Source organism: Callorhinchus milii, unplaced genomic scaffold (assembly GCF_018977255.1).
Source record: "Callorhinchus milii isolate IMCB2004 unplaced genomic scaffold, IMCB_Cmil_1.0 Scaffold27, whole genome shotgun sequence".
Lineage (NCBI taxonomy): Eukaryota > Metazoa > Chordata > Chondrichthyes > Chimaeriformes > Callorhinchidae > Callorhinchus > Callorhinchus milii.
The window spans coordinates 2262507-2280950 of record NW_024704768.1 but is presented as its reverse complement, the minus strand read 5'-3'; the positions used below and the strand labels follow the sequence as shown (position 1 = coordinate 2280950).

Below are 18444 nucleotides of genomic sequence, written 5' to 3'. Positions count from 1 at the left end.
CTCCTCCAGAGAAAAAAAAGCCTTTTTTTCAACCTGGAGAATTAAACGTGAAAGGACCTCACTTCATCTCTCCCTCTCTCTCTCTGTCTCTCTTTCTTCCCCCCCCCCAACCCCTCTCTCTGTCTCTCTCTCTCTCTCACCATCCACCCCCCCCTCCCCACACACACTCTCTCCCCCCACCCCTCCCCACCCACCCACCCCACACTCTTCTTTCCTCTCAAAATCTTTTTTTTTCCATGAGCCAACCCCCCCCACCCCCCCACCACCCCCCCCGTTTGGAGTCCCCGATATCTCGGGGAGGGGTGGCGTGTTGTTTTTTTTAATTTGATTTAAAACCCCTCACCCCACACCACCACCACCCCTCACCCTCCTCCTCCTCCCTCCCTCCCTCCCACCCCTCAACAAAAAAAAAGGCGCATCTCTTTTTAATGCGCGATGGAAAGGAATCCCAACGAGTAGCAGAAGCCAACGTTGCTGATTTGAAGAACAGAGGGAGAGAGAGAGAGAGAGAGACTTCTTCTTCTTCCCCCCCCATCCTCCTCCTCCTCCCCTATGCACAGAGAGATTTTTCTTGTGTGTGTGTGATTACGACCACCACCCACCACCATCACCATCAGCATTATTATTTGTTTGTTTGCACAATGCCCGGCTTCGGAGTGCGCCTGGCGCTGCTACTTGGGATTTTTTCGCACGTTGAATTGCTTTCGCCGACCCTGGCGGCCGAAGGTAAGGAGGGTTTCACTTCACCCCCCCCCCACCCCACCATCACCCCACTCACTCACTCCCCCAACCCTCCCCCTCCCTCTTTCATATAAAACCAACGTGAATGTATGCATGTTATTTTTAAAAAAAAATACACTCGAGTCGGTGTTGCTCTGTGCGTGTGTGTAGATTGTGTGTGTGTGCGTGTGTATATATATATATATGTGTGTGTGTGTGTGTGTAGATACATACACACACACACACATCAATGTTAAGCAGCCAAAAAAAAATTGGCCGGGGCAAAGGGTGTTTTTATGGCAGCCAGCGAGCACTGCACTGCACTGCGCCTGGCTCTGATCAGGGCTCCTTCACAATCTGTGCGTGACATGGCATCGGAGAGACCTGGAGCAATATTGTTTAACGGGGTTGTGTGTGTGTGTGTGTGTCTTGCTTCTCCCCCCCCCCCCCCCACCACACACACACACACCCTCCACCCCCACACCCCCAACACCACCCCTTGCATCTTGCAAGGTTTTCTTCCTTTTGTTATATATATATATGTGTGTATATATATACACACACACACATGCGCGCGCGTGTGTGTGTAATCATAATTATTTTTTATTATATTATTTATAATAATATAATAAAAACGCAGCGAGATTATGTAACAGGTTGTGGCAAACTTTTTTTAATATAAAAATGCTTTTTTTGAGTGGCGGGTGTGGGGTTTGTGTGTGTGTGTGTGGATGTGTGGGGGTTGGGGCGAAGCGAAACGAGAGTGTTTTTCTCCCTCTTTGGGTGGGTGGGTGGTTTGAGTGAGTGGGTGGGATTTTTTTGTTTGGAGGTGAGTTTTGCAATGGAATGTGTTTTGCCTCTTTTCACCCCTCTCCTTCCTCCCTTTTTCTTCCTCCTCCTTCTGCATTAAGGCAACAAATGTTTTGCTAGTGGTTGGTTGGATGTGTCACTTGCAAAAATTTTTCCGCTTAAAAGCCAAGGTGAATTAAAGGAATACAACTCCTGCGTTTCACCTAGAGGACAAAATGAGACCTGAACGCTAGGATTTGGAGACTTTGGATTGCTTTTCTCACTAACACAGAAACATCTAAGTCATTTGGAATACTGGTTGCCAAATTGAGGAATTTTTTTTTGGTGGGGGGGAGATTTAACGTTTTTCTTCAATTCAAACTTCCGTCTCGGAATAATTATACAATTCTGCAGCAATAGCAATCATTTGACGAGCATTTGGCTTCAGGAATTAAGGGGGGAAATAAGGTTCCCTTGAATACTCCCTGTTAGTTGGGTTGGGCAGTTGATGCAATGAATTTGCTACAGAAACCAGATGTATCAGTGACTGTTTTATTCATATTTTATTTTGGAAAACATACGATTTTACCCCCTGCATGATATAATTTATGCTGATACTGCAAACTCCATATACAATTTCCACATTTTTATGCTGGTTTATTTTTGCTCCCTTCCTTTTTTTTTGACTGTCATTGACTTTCTTTCCATTGAGCATGGTTCCATGGGTGAAAGTTTTCTTCTTAAATCTCATCCGAGTTGTCATTCATGTGTGAGCTTGGGGTGAGTGAGTATAGGCAGTTTGACTGTTCCTGTGGTTGGGAGGGGGGGGTTGGTCTCAGGTTGAACCTGTCCTCTGATTTCCGCAGTCAGATTTGGTGGATGGTGTTTGGAGCCAGAATTTATTTTCTTCCCTCTCTTTCCTTATCACAAGTCATCAAAACTAATATCTCCTAGTGCTATCTTGGTACAGGTCATAGGCTTGATTTGGAGCCTGTGACCTTCTCTGTTGTCCACTGAATATGCTTCCTAACTCATCAGGGATAATAATAATAATAATAATCCTTGCATTTGATATAGTGCCTTATCATGTCTCAAAACGTCTCAAAGCGCTTCAAAGAATATCCCACAAACAGCTGTGGATTGAAGTGACCAAGGAATTATTACCCCCCCGGAAAAGCGATCTGCCAATCTACTTACTGCTAGGTAAACAGGAGTGTGGAGTAAGGAACTTGCCCAACTTTTCGCCCTGCCGGGAATCAAACCCAGGTCTCTCGCTCGCAAGACGAGTGCCCTAACCACTTGAGCTCAGGACTCCACATCTATTCTACTTATTCAATCTATCATGGAACGTTTGTTTTATTGAATTGGTTTATCCAAAATATTTTGCAATAACAACAGTGCATTGGTGTAGAACATGTAATCTATTTCCCATAAATGCGATTATACTAAACTGAATGATTCACTTGAGCCATGATCTTATTCATTTCATAATGTCTGATCTAAATAGAGTTTGAAAGGCCAGTCGTTATTGCAGCATACAGTTTTGCCACTAGAGACAGGACCAGAGATTCCTCTGAGAAAAGAGGAATTGTGACCAGCTGGAAGAGAGGAATGTGCGATGGTTGCACCTCAAGAATATGAAAATGATTATTTTAAATACTCAAGACTGCAGCTAATCTTTGAGATGTTTAAGACTGTCTAAAGGTTAATGTTGTGGATCATGTATGCGAGGTTATGTGAATATCTTTCTCATAAATGTAACCTGCTGAAATAGATTTTAAAATTTAACCTAATTGCCTTTTGGTAAAAAAATTAAAGAATTCATATAATAATCTACATAATATAAACTGTATATTTTGATGAAATCAGATGGTGCAACGCGAAAAGCCTTAGAATTTAATGGATGAAAATTATATTGTAGAAGATGCTGTCAGTTTTGTCTCTCCATTTGCCGTTTGGGTCTTTGTTCACTGAGTTGGGTCCACCCTACCTGTTAGAACTTGTGAGTCTCTTGGTGAACAGCTTGACTCCATATGGAATAAATGAGAGCATTCTCCTACTTACAGCTTGGACAAATACCCCTACTCTCAGCATGTTAGCAAAGTCAAGTAAACATACCAATTTCCAGATTGATGCAAGGAATGACACTGGAATTCTTTTATTGGTTTAACGTATATAATGATTAATTTCTGTGGCTGGATTAATTAAACAATCCTTAATGTAGGTGAGCAAATTAACAAATTAGGCAATAAGATACTAGTGCAGGAAAATATTTATTTTGTGAAGCAATTTAAGTGATATTTTGGGTCTTGATTATTTGGAGTCTTGTAACTCAGTAGTTAGAGCACTCGCCTCGCAAGCGGGAGACCTGAGTTCAATTCCCGGCAGGCTGAAACCTTGGGCAAGTTTCCTTGCTCCACATGCCTGATAATAATCCCTGAAGAAAAAAAAACTATAATAATTTGCAAATCCACGATTGTTTGTGGGACACTGCTGTACGCAATTAGCTGCCCCATTTTACCCACAAATATACAGTCAATTCAATTTACAGTATATTCAGTGAAGCGCTTTGAGACGTCTAGAAGATGTGAAAAGAGCTATATAAAATGCTAGGATTATTATTGCTGTACATTATCTAGTCACCTAAATCTTTTCATATGTGATGTTCAGTATGGTGGTGGCTTTTATGGGCAGTAGTTGTACACTAGCATTGACTGCAATAATGGAAATTGACGCTTTGCCTATCAAACATAACTCAGGATTCTTTCCTTTTTATCTCTTTCTGTCCCTCCCTCCTCTTCCGGCCCCTCCCAGTCTTTGTGTAGTTGGAGCCCTTTGCATGAACCACTTGTACAACGTTTTAAGCTTTTGCACTGGAAGCATCTTTGGCAGCACATTGGTGTTATGCCACCAAAAATGCCAAAGGCGTGTGAAAATCTAAGTGATGCAGACTGCACTTGTCTCTTCTTGACTTCATCATTGGATGCGTGCAAGCAGCTTATATTTGTTTTTTATATATAAGGCGAGAGCTTGTTTATTTTCTCAAAAAAATTAATGTATTTCTCCACCAAAGATGAGTACATATTTAACAATGTATGTGACCACAAAACATTACAATATTTTTAATCATGGGGAAGGAGGAAAAACCTATACTTGTTATTAAAAAATGACTTGCAGGTTGTAATCTTGCAAAGGCAAGCTTCTACAGATAATGTAGATTAGTCATAGATTTTTTTTATGCAAGCAAGTTATACCTAAGATAGCTGCATTATTGAGTCATTGCCAAACATTATTTTTGCTTTTTTTTTTGGTTTGAGCACAGTTAAAGGTAATATGCTAATTGCTTGTCATTGAAATTTACAATATTCAGCCAATGGATTTGTTTTATAAATTATTTCTTGGCAACAGCATTCTATTAATCTTAGAGCAATGATGGTAAAATGTTTTTTTAAATAAATTCCTATCATGTTTTGTTCAGTGTATAAAATTTCATGAATACCATTATTACTATTAATTTTTTTTCTAGAATTTTTCTCGTCTTAAGGCATGCAGGCAATTTACATAAGCATGCACTTGTCTCCTATGACCTTGATGATGGCTATTTGGTTTCAATAAAGTACAAGCAAACCTAAGTGTCAAACTGCAACCTGGAGATTGACTATTATATCTGACATATTGCCACCTTTACACAAGCTGCTCCTTGTAGTTCTTTATCTTCATTCTCAGACCTCCTATCCCTCTGGCCTTCCACCCTCAGCGACCCTAAAGCAGCCGTCAAGCTGCTCTACAATCGCCTTGCCTTCATCTTCAACTCCCTCGACCCCCTGAAATCCAGGTCTGTCTCCAAACCCACCCGGCAGCCGGGTTTGGGATTTTAGGGAGCAGAGACGACTGGTACAACTGCTCCCTAAAATCCCAAACCCGGCTGCTCGAGCACAGGTGGCAGAAAACCAGCCTCTTGGTTCACCATCAGCTGTGGCTCGAGTATCTACACACCTACTGCCGCTCACTGTTGCGAGCAAAAACTGCGCACTACTCAAACATCATACTAGAGGCCAACAATAGCTCCAAAATTCTATTCTCCACCGTCGACCTCTGTGTGCCCCCTCAATCTTCACATCTAACGCCAAGTGCAAAGAGGTCATGGACTTCCTTACCTCTAAAATTGACAAAATCCACCTGGCAGCTTCATCCTTCTGCCCAGTGTCGCCTACCACCACCCCAATTCTGTCTCCCTCACCTACCTCGGCCCCCATCCTACATTCGTTTGCCCCCATCTCTCCTTCCTCCCTCTCATCCACCATCACCACAATGAAACCTGCTGCTTTGACCCCCTCCCCACCCAACTGCTGATCACCCAGCTCCCCCTCTGCCCACGGCTGGTAGACACTATTAACCAGTCTCTCTCCTCAGCATCAGTACCACTCCCCCTCAAAAACCCCCTCCTTATAAAAAAACCTATCCTCGGTCCCTCCAACCTCGGCCACTACCGCCCTATCTCAAACCTGCCCTTCCTTACCAAAGTTCTGGAACGCGTTATTGCTAACCAACTTCATGCACACCTCTCCCTCCACACCCTATTCGAACCCCTCCAGTCCAGTTTCCACCCTGCCCACAGTACAGAGACAGCGCTCGTGAAAGTCACAAACAATATCCTCTCTATCTGTGACCAGGGCTCCGTCTGCCTTCTAGTCCTCCTGGAACTCTCCGCCGTGTTTGACGCAGTCGGTCACGCCATCCTCCTCCACCGCCTGTCCATCATCCACCTCAATGGGGGGGGGACTGCACTCACTTTGTTAGAATCCTACCCTACAAACTGCCAGTGCTACATTTCTGCAAATGGCTTTTCTTCTCGCTTCCAACCGATCACCTGTAGGGTACCCCAAGGATTCATCCTTGGCCTCCCTTCTCTTCCTGATCTATATGCTCCTTCTCAGTGATGTCATCTCCAGATACGGATTTAACTTCCACAAGTATGCGGATGACTTTCAACTCTACTTTTCCACCTCCGACCCCCAGTCCCCTGATGTTCTGTCACCTTGTCTGTTGGAAATCAAGAGCTGGATGAATGCAAATTTCCTGCAGTTAAATGTCAACAAGACAGAAATCATACTCTTTGGCTGCTGTCAACGTCTTCTGTCCCACTGTTCTGACCTCCTCAACCTACCTGACCTCTCCTTAAAACTCTCCAAACTCGTGCGCAACTTAGGCATCAGGTTCGATCCCCAGTTATCCTTCCTCCCCCACATCTGGTCCCTGACCAGCACCGCTTTCCTTCACCTCCGCCACATTGCCTGTCTCCCGACAATACCTCACCCCAAAAGCTGCCAAAATCCTTGTCCATGCTTTTGTCACCTCTCAGCTGGACTACTCGGTAACGCTCCTCTCCTCCACTATTCACAAAACTCAGCTCATTCAAAACTCCACCGCCCGCATTCTCATCCACACCAAACTGTACCCGATTACCCCAGTTCTTGCCAAACTTCACTGGCTCCCGTCACTGAGTGGATCGACTTTAAGATCCTCATTATAGTGTTTAAATCCCTCCATTCCTTGGCACCCCCCTATCTCTCTAACCTCCTCTCCCCCCACAGCAGTACCCGTTGCTTCCCCTCTACTGGATCCAGCCTCCTCCCTGTCTCCCGAATCCTCCGCTCTACCATTGGTGGCTATGCCTTCAGCCACTACGCCCCGAAAGTTCGGAACTCCCTCCCTCAACTCATTTGCCTTGCCCCCACCTTCCCCATCTTCAGGACGCGCCTGAAGAGCTTCCTTTTCGACAGCACTTACAGTCATCTTCCCTCTCCCCCTGGCTCAGCCTCGGGCTTTGCCATTGTTAAGTGCTCTGACATGCCGCCCAGCGTGGAGGGCGCTATACAAATGCCTCTTATTGTTGTAGCTCTTTATGGTAGTCAAAATCCCTCATTTGTGGAAATCTTATCTAATATGGAGCACTCAAATGAACTATCACTTAATCACTTCTAGTTTAAGAGTGAAAAATCAACAAAACGGTGCAAATGTATCTGCACTGCATTTTAATGCAATTCATTTTCAATTTGCAAGTTATCAGGTTACGATCATCCTTTATATGTTATGCAATGTAGTGTAAAGAGTCTTGGCTCAGGCTTTAATTTTGGCATCTTTGTCTTGACTGATTTATACTCCAGTTACACATGAGGGTGAGTTTCATTAGATTTGACTGGGTTATCTTGGAAGGCAGGTTTAAGAAACACCCCCACTCAATCTGGTCTCAAATTGGGTTAACAAAAGATTGGTATACATATGGTTGTGTTGTCTAGTTTTATAACAGCTGTGCCCTTGAAGCTAATGATTTGCACTTTCAATAAGCATGGTCTTTATTTGATTGAGTTTTTATGCATTCATTTGCATTTATTTAAATTTGGCAAAAATTATCACTGCATGTTCAATGGTTTGGTGGAAAAATTCATTGCATGGTGTGTTACACACATGCAGAACAGATGCATACCAGGATGATATCTGAGTTGGTAGATCTCAGTTTGGGCAGCTATAATGGTACCAACAATTGGCATTAGTTCTTTAGTTTTGGAAGTTGAATTTTGTCAGCCAGCTTTTGGGACAGTTTTGGCAAATGTATTTTTATCATAATATTAAAATAAAACTTTTACTTCAATTTGCAATGTAGCAAAATAGTGGAGGTTGGTTGTTTCTAGTGATAATAATAATAATAATAATCCTTGCATTTGATATAGCGCTTTTCACGTCGAGAGGACGTCCCAAAGCGCTTCACAGAAGCCACTGTAAAGTGAATTGACTGCATATTTGTGGGCGAACGCGGCAGCCAATAGTTAATAGTGATGTGCAATAGTTAAAATCCTGACGACCCTAAATGTACATAATAATTCGCTGTTCCTGCTATAAAGCTGGTAGGTTATGACGTCCTTGTTCTAATGATTTGGCAGACAATACTGCAGAAACTCATACAACTGTTGTTGTTAGGCTTAAAGGACATACAGTGCTGGGACTTGAACCTCTATACTGCTTCGTTGTTAAGTAAATGACTTAACGTCTATGATATCAGAACACTGCTTTCCAATTATTGTTCTTGCTACTTGCTGCTGGAACTATAATACCTGTACCATGAAAACTAAATGAGAGGACTTGATTTAAGAATGTTTAATATTTTGTTATATTAAAATGCTTAGCATTATGTATGTTTTTAGGAAAGTGAAATAAACGCTAATGATGTAGACCTTTTTTTTTCTCCCTTGTCATTTAGAATGGCATTAGAAGCATTTGAAACTTGCCAAACTGACATCCTTTCAGGATCATCTTACACTGTATGAGGCGGACGGCTGCTTTAGATTAAGTAATCCAGTGGGAGAAGGTCTTTTTAAGAGTAGGTTTGAAACTGATATCAGTCAGCCTGGTGCCACAAAATTTCCTGTCATTTTTGAACTGTTTAGAAGGTGATGAAGTTTATCCTGAGGACACATGGCTTTTATGTGTGGGGGTGGGGTGTGGACAAAGTCTATTTGGATGCTTGTAAGTTACAGATGTGTGTCGGGAACTGTGATTACATGTTTTTACTATAACAAGCTGGTAAACGTTTGTTTCCTCCCCTCCACAGAACAAATCCTACAAAACAACCCCAAGGTTCGAGTTGATGCTTTTTTAGATGGTAGGTAGTTCTGGGAAGGGGATGAGGAAAGAGATGATGAATTTTGGAAGGTAAAACTTCAGTTTCTGTTTTTATTGTCCCTCTGTTAATCACGGTATCTTCAACAGGTTTGAAATATTTTATCCAAATGGCGTGAGTAAATGGAGGTGGGGGAGAACCTGCAGATATTGTGGGAAAAATGCATCAAATCTGCATAGTAATCAGGACATTTGGTATTTTGCGTTCTGCAGAATTTCTTTAAATTCTTTACCAATAATGAGATCAAAATATAGTGTACAATATAATTTAATCAAGGCTCAAAGCTGCAAGGGCCTTAGGAACATTCAAGGCTATTTACATTTTTTTGTGTTACATTGTCAAAATGTCTTTAGCTAATGAGGCAGTATAAGAAGGTTTTTTTTAGAAGCCTCAGTGAGATTGGTGTGCTTTATTTGATTGCTACAGTAAAAGCTACTGAAACATATTTCCAGTGGATGTTCTTTTCCGCCTTTAGTATTTCTTCCTTTATTCTTTGCTTGGACCGATGCCTGTCGCTGTGAGAGCAAGGACATGGCTTGGTCCCAGACCATTGCCATTTGTCCTGCAGTGAGTTGCTAGGAAGTGGCAGGACCACCCAGATGTGACTTAGCTTTCTGGTTTGTTTTTTAACCCTCCCCCTTCCTCTTGGGAGACACTACAACTTCTGTTCAGCACTTCTTTGTTAAGATTGGGAAGCAAGACCAGAATTTGAACCTGTGGCTGCTAGATGTAAACTTTTGTAGATGGATAGATCGAATCATAGAATCATAGAATCGTACAGCACAAAAAGAGGCCATTCGGCCCATCGAGTCTGTGCTGCTCTTTGAGAAGAGCAATGTAATGTCAATCCCACTCCCCAGCCCTTTCCCCATAACCCTGCAAACCCGTCCTCCTCAAATACCCGTCCACCGCATTTTTAAAAGTAGTTATCGAATCGGCCTCCACCGCCCTTTCAGGCAATGCGTTCCAGATTTGAACAACTCGCTGCGTGAAAAAAATTCTTCTCACCTCCGCTCGGCTTCTTTTAGAGACTATTTTGAATCTGTGATCTCGAGTCACTGACACACCCACCAGTGGAAACAGTTTTTCCCTTTCTAACCTATCAAATCCCCTCATGATTTTGAAGACCTCTATTAGATCTCCTCGTAACCTTCTCTGCTCCAATGAGAATAATCCTAACCTCTCCAGCCTTTTCTCTTAATCAAGGTCCCTCATTCCTAGTACCATTCTTGTAAATCTCCTCTGCGCCCTTTCCAATGCCTTAACATCCTCCCTATAGTGTGGTGCCCAGAACTGGGCGCAATATTCTTAACTGAGGCCTAACCAGTTTTTATATAGGTTAATCATAACCTCCTGACTCTTGTACTCTATGCCCCTATTTATAAAGCCTAGTATCCATTTGCCCTTTTTAGAGCGTTATCTACCTGTCCTGCCACCTTCAAGGATTCATTTACCTGAACCCCCAGGTCTCTCTGTTCTTTCACCCCCTTTAAGATTGTATTACCAGCCTATATTGCCTCCCCTCATTCTACCAAAATGCATTACCTCACATTTCTCCGCATTGAAATTCATCTGCCATGTGTCGCCCATTTTACCATTCTGTCTATGTCTTCCTGCAGTTGGCTGCTATCCTTCTCACTGTTTACCACCCTACCTAACTTTGTGTCGTCCGCAAACTTGGTAATGGTACTTGCTATACCCAAGTCCAGATCATTTATGTATATTAAGAAGAGCAGTGGTACTAATACCGATCCCTGGGGGACACCACTGTACACTTCCCTCCAGTCAGAAAAGCAGCCGTTCACCACAACTCTCTGCTTTCTGTCTCCCAGCCAGTTCTGGATCCGCTGCCACTGTCCCTTTTATACCATGTTTTTTATACTATGTTTCTTACAAGCCTTTCATGTGGCACTTTGTCTAATACCTTACAGCATTATAATTCTAGCAACATTAATAATAATTTTTGCATTTGATTTAGCGCTTTATCACATCTTCAAGAAGTCTCAAAGCGCTTCACAGAATATACTGTTTTTTTTGATAAACGATCCACCAGTCGACTAACATCTAGGCTCCTACTTACTGTTACGTAACCAGAGGCATGTGGAGTAAGGAAACTTGCCCAAAAGTTCACCCTGCCCGGGAATCAAACCCAGGTCCCCTCACTTGCGAGGCGAATGCTCTAACACTAATACTTCATCCTCTTTCCACCTCCCTAACTGAGCTAAAGAAAGTAAGCATTTATAGGCTCAATATATGATTTATTTGAATAAAATAACTGAATCATGTGGTTCACTGGAGATTAAATTAATTGTTCTAGGATAAGTAATGTGGTTTGAAATGTGGATAAAAGATAAAAAGTATAATTTAGTGACGATTATCAGAATACTAAATCACACAGAAAGGATATTGTTTTTGCCAAATTCTTCTAATGACATCAGGTTAACAGATGTGATGTTTCACAAATATATTAGGACATTTCTGTAGGAAAGAGTCGAACTGTGCTGATAAATATCTTTTCAATTGATTCATTGTCCCAGTAAATTTTATGTCCTGGTAGTACTAAGCGATTTCTTATTTCTTCCTCAATAAGGTAAGGCAAACAGTAAAATAGATATTATTCCGGGATAAAGGTAAAAATATTACATTCATTAATGAACACTAAAGTAAAAAGGTTAGTATTTTTAAAGGCATTTTTTAAAAATGAGCTCTGAGCACCGATAGACAGACTCTTCAGTCTTGAAATGAAAGACTCGGAAGGGACCATGTAGAGGTCTATAAAAATTAAATGGGATAGAAAAAATAAATCAAGGAAATAGACAAAGGGGCTATAGATTTATTTTCCAAGAGAAATTATATTTGTTAATGTATTCATTAGAATAAGATAGTACTGTGATGAAAGACAGGAGTATGAATATTCTGAAGCAGGAGACCAGATGAGGTAAATGGCCTTTTTCATAGAAACCGATTTGTGAAATTAGCTGACGTAAATTTGTCAACCACAACTTCTGCAAGGATTTCCACATTTTCACGACAGTCTTTTTTTACTTCTGTTCCTTAGATTTAAATGTTTGTCTTTCCAAAATGGTACCCTGCATGAAGGGTGCAATATAAATGTATCATTGGCCCACATGAATGAGCAACCAGATCGCTCGTGTGGGCCAGTGAAAATCATGTAAAAAGGATGATGTGTTAATTTTTTCCATTTTCATTGAGACAACATTGGCTATAAAAGCCCAGGGGTGTAAACTTTGAAGGGGTCATTTCCCTTTTAGCTAATGACCAAAGATGTGAAGTCAGAAGTACAGGTTAACAACTTATTGTAGGCAATAAATAAAGTTGGAACGTATGCACTGGAATGGTGTTTGTGTACATATAGACTTGTAATTGCCATTTTAGCAAAATTATCAAAATTTGATCTATGTCAGTTTGATCTGTAAATGCAATAATTTAGGAGAAAGCGTGCAAGTATTTTGCTTTGACATGAAGCAGTTAAATGGTTCAGCCAACTTTAGTGTGGTAGTGCATAATTCTTCATTTATTATTGACATTAGGGGCTATGCTCCGTTCAGTGAATTCCAGCTAAATCTTAGCATTTAGCTGCATGAGTTGAAATGACTTTTGAAAAATGAATATAAAATTTGTTCTCGTGTCTGCCCCAGAAACAATCATCACCTTTCCAAAAAAGACAGCTAAAATTCTACAGCATGTTAGGAGCAGCAGTTTGTTGCTGTGGAGAAGTACTGAGGCAATCCGAGAAGTCTCTGGTGGAGGGAAATTGGAGAGTTGCCCTGAACTACTGATATGGTGTCTTTGTAGCTGATTCTGTGTTGAGGAAGGCCTGGGAATGTTGGTTGTTGTCCCCTTCTTAACAGCAAGATATGTCTGGGAAACTGGAGCTGTTTGTGAGAATAATTCCATTTGAGAATGCAAGACGTTTTGGCGTTCATGGCAAATTGCAGTGTTGATTTAGCACCTAATTGTAATTTCTGTTGGCTCTAACTTGGTGATTGCAATTCTTTTAAAATGCTTGATGGTTTTGATTTTTGATTTTCTTGATCTGCTATACCATTGGGTTCAAGAAATTCTTTATGCCACTATGTGTAACATTAACGACTCGCCCTAAAGGAGGCATTGTTTGTATCAGCTTAAGGGTCACTGCAATAAATTGAGAGCAATAACACAATCTTTAAGATATTTGTGTTCCATGCTGCTGCTGTCATCTAGACTGACAGTTCGGTGTAGCGCTGTTAAAAAAAAATCTCTGCCTTCAAAATTTAGACTGCCAGGCAAAAATTTGCTGAGTTAGCCTTCATGTTGAAGAATTTTCATTTGGTGTACCGCATTTGAGTATATATAAGAGAACTTGAGTTAATGGCTGGAAATTGCATCAATTTCTAAAATTGATCTGCTGCATTTGGACCACTGATAGGCTGGCACTAGCACTGTATTTAGAAAAATCACATTTTGTGCATTTATAAATGACATCTAAGATTTAATTATTAGCTGTTAACTAATAAATCCCCACCTCCCCCTCCGTGCCGCTCTATATATTTATCTATTGTGTGCTAAAAATCAAAAGAATAAACTTTTTGTTTCATTAGTCATAGTTATATTTTCATTGTCTCATTTTCAGGGTATGGGCCTCCCCTTGCTATTTTGCTGTTCAGTTGCAGTTTAGCAATTAGTGTAGCTAGAATTTCATTTCTTTGAACATTTTGGTTGTTAGCCTGTGGTTCTGTAGGGCTTAATCTTGACTCTTCTAGTATGGCACAAAAGCTATAATCCCCCTGCTATATTTGTTGAGTGTACAGTGTGTAATTTGCAATTCCATTCTAGCTAATGTATAGAGTTTCCCGAGTGATATGCTATTAATAATTTGCACAATTTACGCTTTATAATTTTTTGAATTAATAATTTAATAAAATTATCCTGAATAATCATTTAAAACAAATTGCTTTGGAAGTACTGTATGAGACAGTAAAACTCAGAAAATGTTCATGTTTCTTGATCACAATTGGGTACCAGCAAATAATTGAATTGTATTCTGTTCTTCAGCTTAATGATTAAACCATTTTGAGTTATGAGGATGATGTTATAGCATTGATTAGTTACTGTAAGAATTGGACTTCTGCAAGTCAAAAGAAAGGATTACAGTGAGATAAGACATGGCTCTGCATTTTTCTTTTCACCCTGGTAAGGATTAGGCCTCCACAGAAGGAAATAATTCAAACTATACTATGCCATGATTGAGGGGAAACCAGCTGCAAGTGATTTTGCTTCAGACAGCCAAGCGTTTGGTTCAGTGCTAATAAACTGTTTGTACGTGCTTTTGAAAAAATACTGAGCAAAACTATTGCCCTCAGCAAAGTTGTTGGCAAGACAATCTTAAAAAAATTCTATCATGTTTATGGAATTCAGAATGAATTTCTGCTTTAGTTGTTGCGTGAAAAAGCACCATTCATTTTTTTATACACGTTCACAGGGATCAGTGTGATTGGAAGTATGTGATACACCACTGCTGAAGAATCTGTTCATAGTTGTTGCTGACGGACAGATTGTACTCTTCTTCCCCACCCACTTCCTTTCCAGCAAATAGAAATTAAGTCAATAATGCATAAGGTCATTTTCCCAAAATAACAGACTAACAAATTTGTATCGGCAAACAAAAGCAACATTTGGAAATTTATGTTACGTAGTACATTGATTACTTCAAATCGTGACCTGAATATGTTAGAAAAAGAACATTAAACTGTAAAATGGTGTTGGAAAAAATTAAAACTACCATGATGACAAATGTTCTATATTAAATTTGCTCCACTTCCTCTGAGTGTACGTGTCCCACCTCTCTCAAAATGTCCCCATTAGTACTGTATATGCTGAGTGGTTGATGCAATTAAATTTTTTTTTAGCTCAGTAACCAATTAAGATTTGCTTTCATATGTTAAGTGCAGGTTTTGCTTCTTTACTATCCAAGTTCTAGTCTGTATAGTAGTTTTGCCCCGTAGAATAGTTTACTGAAAGCCAATGCTGAAACGTTAACCTATCTTTCTCTTTCAAATGCAGTTTGATCTGTACATATTCAGCGTTCCCCAGCATGCATAGATTATTTTAAATTTATAGCTGTGCTAATCAATAGCAGCTTAATATTTGATGACCTGCCGTCCAACCACCATGTGTAGAAATTGTACAGCACATCTCTTTAGCCATTTCTCTTCTGGAAAAATATTTGATGTATAGCATGGAAACTTTTTTTTTTGGTCTTTAGGGCTTGATACATAAGTGACTGGAAAACATAATCCAGAAGAAGGTGAGACCATCTCACAATAGGGGACCCAATGACACTATTCACCAATTTGGATAATATGGCGACAGAGTAAATTACCTTTGCTCTTTCTCATACTTTAGTATTAGAATTCTGAAATGTGCTTCAACGCTATGTGAATTTTGATGGTGATGAACTATATTTATTAACCTGATCATTTTTAAAAAGGAACATTTTGTTTGAATTAAGCATAGGTCAGGAATGAAGAGAAAGAAAAGTGATGTGAGGCACATTGCAACTGTTTTGGATTAGCCATACTGTATTTAATGTAGCCTTTACTCATTTGAAGTACCTTGAACAATATTGAATTGAATGAAGAACAAAACAGAGGTTTGAGTCTTGAAACCTTTGAAAATCAACATATGTGAGGAAAAAATGGACCTAAAAATATTTCCATTCATACTTTGGCATGTTATGATCTGAGTAAATGCTGACAAACGATGTAGCCAATAGGCATTAGCTGTCACGTGCTGCCAATTCAGACAATGTCATCCAGGGATATATTACAGGATATCAGTAACAGCAACTGAAAATACCAGTGTTTTTCCAGTATTCTTGAACCATTGCCAAGTTTTTCTTTGTGAAACTGACACATCTTCTATGTTTGTCAAAAGAAATTAGTTTTAAATTTGTCAGCTTGGCTCAGTGGTAGCACTCTCGCCTTTAAGTCAGAAGGTTGTGGGTTCAAACCCCACATTGGTACTTGGAATCACATCGTTTAAACTGACACACTACTGCAGTGCTTGGCTGGGCGGGTGGGGGTGGTCATCGACGGAGGTGCCATCCTTTGGAAGAAATGTTAAACCTGCCTGTTCAGGTGGACATTAAAGATCCCATGGCACAATTCGAAAAGAGAAGGGAGTTCCTCCTGGTATCCTGGCCAACAAATCTAAATGTGACCTAAAGGTTCTGCCCAGCTTGGAGCCCACTTGAGCAAAAGCTCTTCACGTCTGGAATTCTCTGGCTGAAGATAATATTGCTGAATAAGGATTGCATGTACATTTGTTCAAGTAACAATTGCAGTTTGTGTCAACAGAAACTTTATTAATGTTGATCCAAAAAGTAACTACAGCATGAGTAGAATGGACTACACCTTGTCCTGACCATCAGCAAACTGTATTCTATCAATGTGCTAAATATTGGAACATAGGAATTTGCTAGGCGAAAGAAGACCAAGGTCCATCTAGTTCGCCTTCTGCCATCCTGGCTTGACACTTAGTGTCCCAAACTATATACAGTACTGTATCCCGAGATATTTTTCCTAGAAGAAATCTGTTTAATTTGTTCTTGAAACAAACAATATTTTCTGCTTCCACTGTCTCCCTAGGGAGCCTGTTCCATACATTTGCTACTCGCTCACTGAAGTAGTGTTTCCGCAGACTTGTTCTGAATTTACCCCTCTTCAATCGTAGGCTATCTATCTCCTTTGGTTCTACTGTTCAGTACAAGATAAAACTGCTTATCATGGTCTACATTGTCTAGTTGCTTCATAATTTTAAAGACAAAAATCGCATCGCCCATCAACTTTCTCTTCTCCAGCTTGAACATGCCCAGTTTACCTAATCGCTCTTCATAGCCCAGGGCACTCCATCTCCTCAATCATTTTAGTTGCCTTACTCTGTATTCTCTCAAGCGCTGCTCAGGGATAGGGTTCCTTGAAATTCCGCAAGCAAAACTGACTGTATCTGGGGAGCCCAATATCTTCTTTTTATATCTATATAAAACAGTGATCATTTGAGCATCAATAAATAGCACTTCATTTCAAGAGGTGAGCAATGGAAAGTAACATTTCAGCATTATCTCCTGAAATAAGAGAAACTTCATTATGATGGATTTTTGAAAGCCTATAGCCATTTGCATGATGTCATCAGCCCATGTGCAAACCCAACAAGCACTCTTTGTGAATCCTTTGCTGCCTCCTCTGATTCCATAGTTTCCCCCAACTTGGTGTCATCTGCAAATTTAATAAACAATTTCATGACTGGGAACCTCATTAATTTGGTTCTAAAGCTTAATTGCATTTGTTAGTCGAAGACACTGTTTCCTTTGATCAATTTTTATTAAAAAATATTGTCAACTAAAACATACACAGATTTAAAAAAAATACTTTAGTTTTTAAATGCAAAATAGACTATGACCCTCGAATAGTTTTAGTTTATTACATCACTAATTCTTTAAGCTGTTTTGCAGAAATGGAGCATGTACAATGTTTGCATTGGTTGGTAACTTTTCTCAAAGGGTTCTATTGATTGATTTTCCCAGAATGTTTGGTTATTTTACCCTTTGGAATTTGTGCAAAAAAANTCAGTGAAATAGTTGCTTGTCTTGGCTCCTGTGCTTATTTACATTTAAAGGTTTGACAAACATTTGTTTGTACCAATTTTTTTTATAAATTTGTTTATACAAGCCTTCAAACTGCTGTTTCAAAATGTTGGATAAGAAATTTTGAGTTGCTCATCATCCAGAACAACATTTTGGAGCACGGCAGTCAATCTGAAAATCGAGTAGTTTTATAGGAAAATTGATTTAATTGATCTGTGTGTATATGCACTCACAAGGGAGTAAATGCAGACTTTCAGAATCTCTTTAAGTTGAAAGCTTTTTGCAGTTCTCTTTTTCGTAAGAGTCCGTATTAAAACCTTATTTATATTATGCTGTTTGTAACAAATTACTGTGAAAGATAGATTGACCATCAAATTACTCTGAACTACTCTGGACCCTGCTTGCCTTTGTGGGCTCAGCTTCAGTATCTCCATTATGAAAGAGCTTTCTAATGCTCGCTGATGAGGTTAATGGATGATTAATGATCACTTTGGCATGGTACCGGAGAACAGCCGGCAATCAGCAACTATATCCCTAAGAATTACACACAGACATTATGAATAACTTGTACCATGTTTCTGCTCTGGAATTGTGGTTAAAATACTAATTAGGC

The 18444-nt window shown here is 40.1% G+C and overlaps 1 protein-coding gene across 2 annotated transcripts in view; it reads left to right on the top strand.

The window, feature by feature from the left end:
* Positions 1 to 597: 597 nt before the first annotated feature.
* Positions 598 to 18444, top strand: part of LOC103189063 (low-density lipoprotein receptor-related protein 1) — a 147158-nt gene continuing 129311 nt past the window's right edge. Inside the window, exons 1-2 of one of the 2 annotated variants that reach the window (XM_042344262.1) lie at positions 598 to 726; positions 9119 to 9169. In XM_042344262.1, the coding sequence (XP_042200196.1) occupies positions 642 to 726; positions 9119 to 9169 (136 nt within the window). In that variant the 5' untranslated portion in view covers positions 598 to 641. The remainder of the gene's footprint in view (positions 727 to 9118; positions 9170 to 18444) is intronic. The other variant, XM_042344263.1, reaches the window with a different exon arrangement.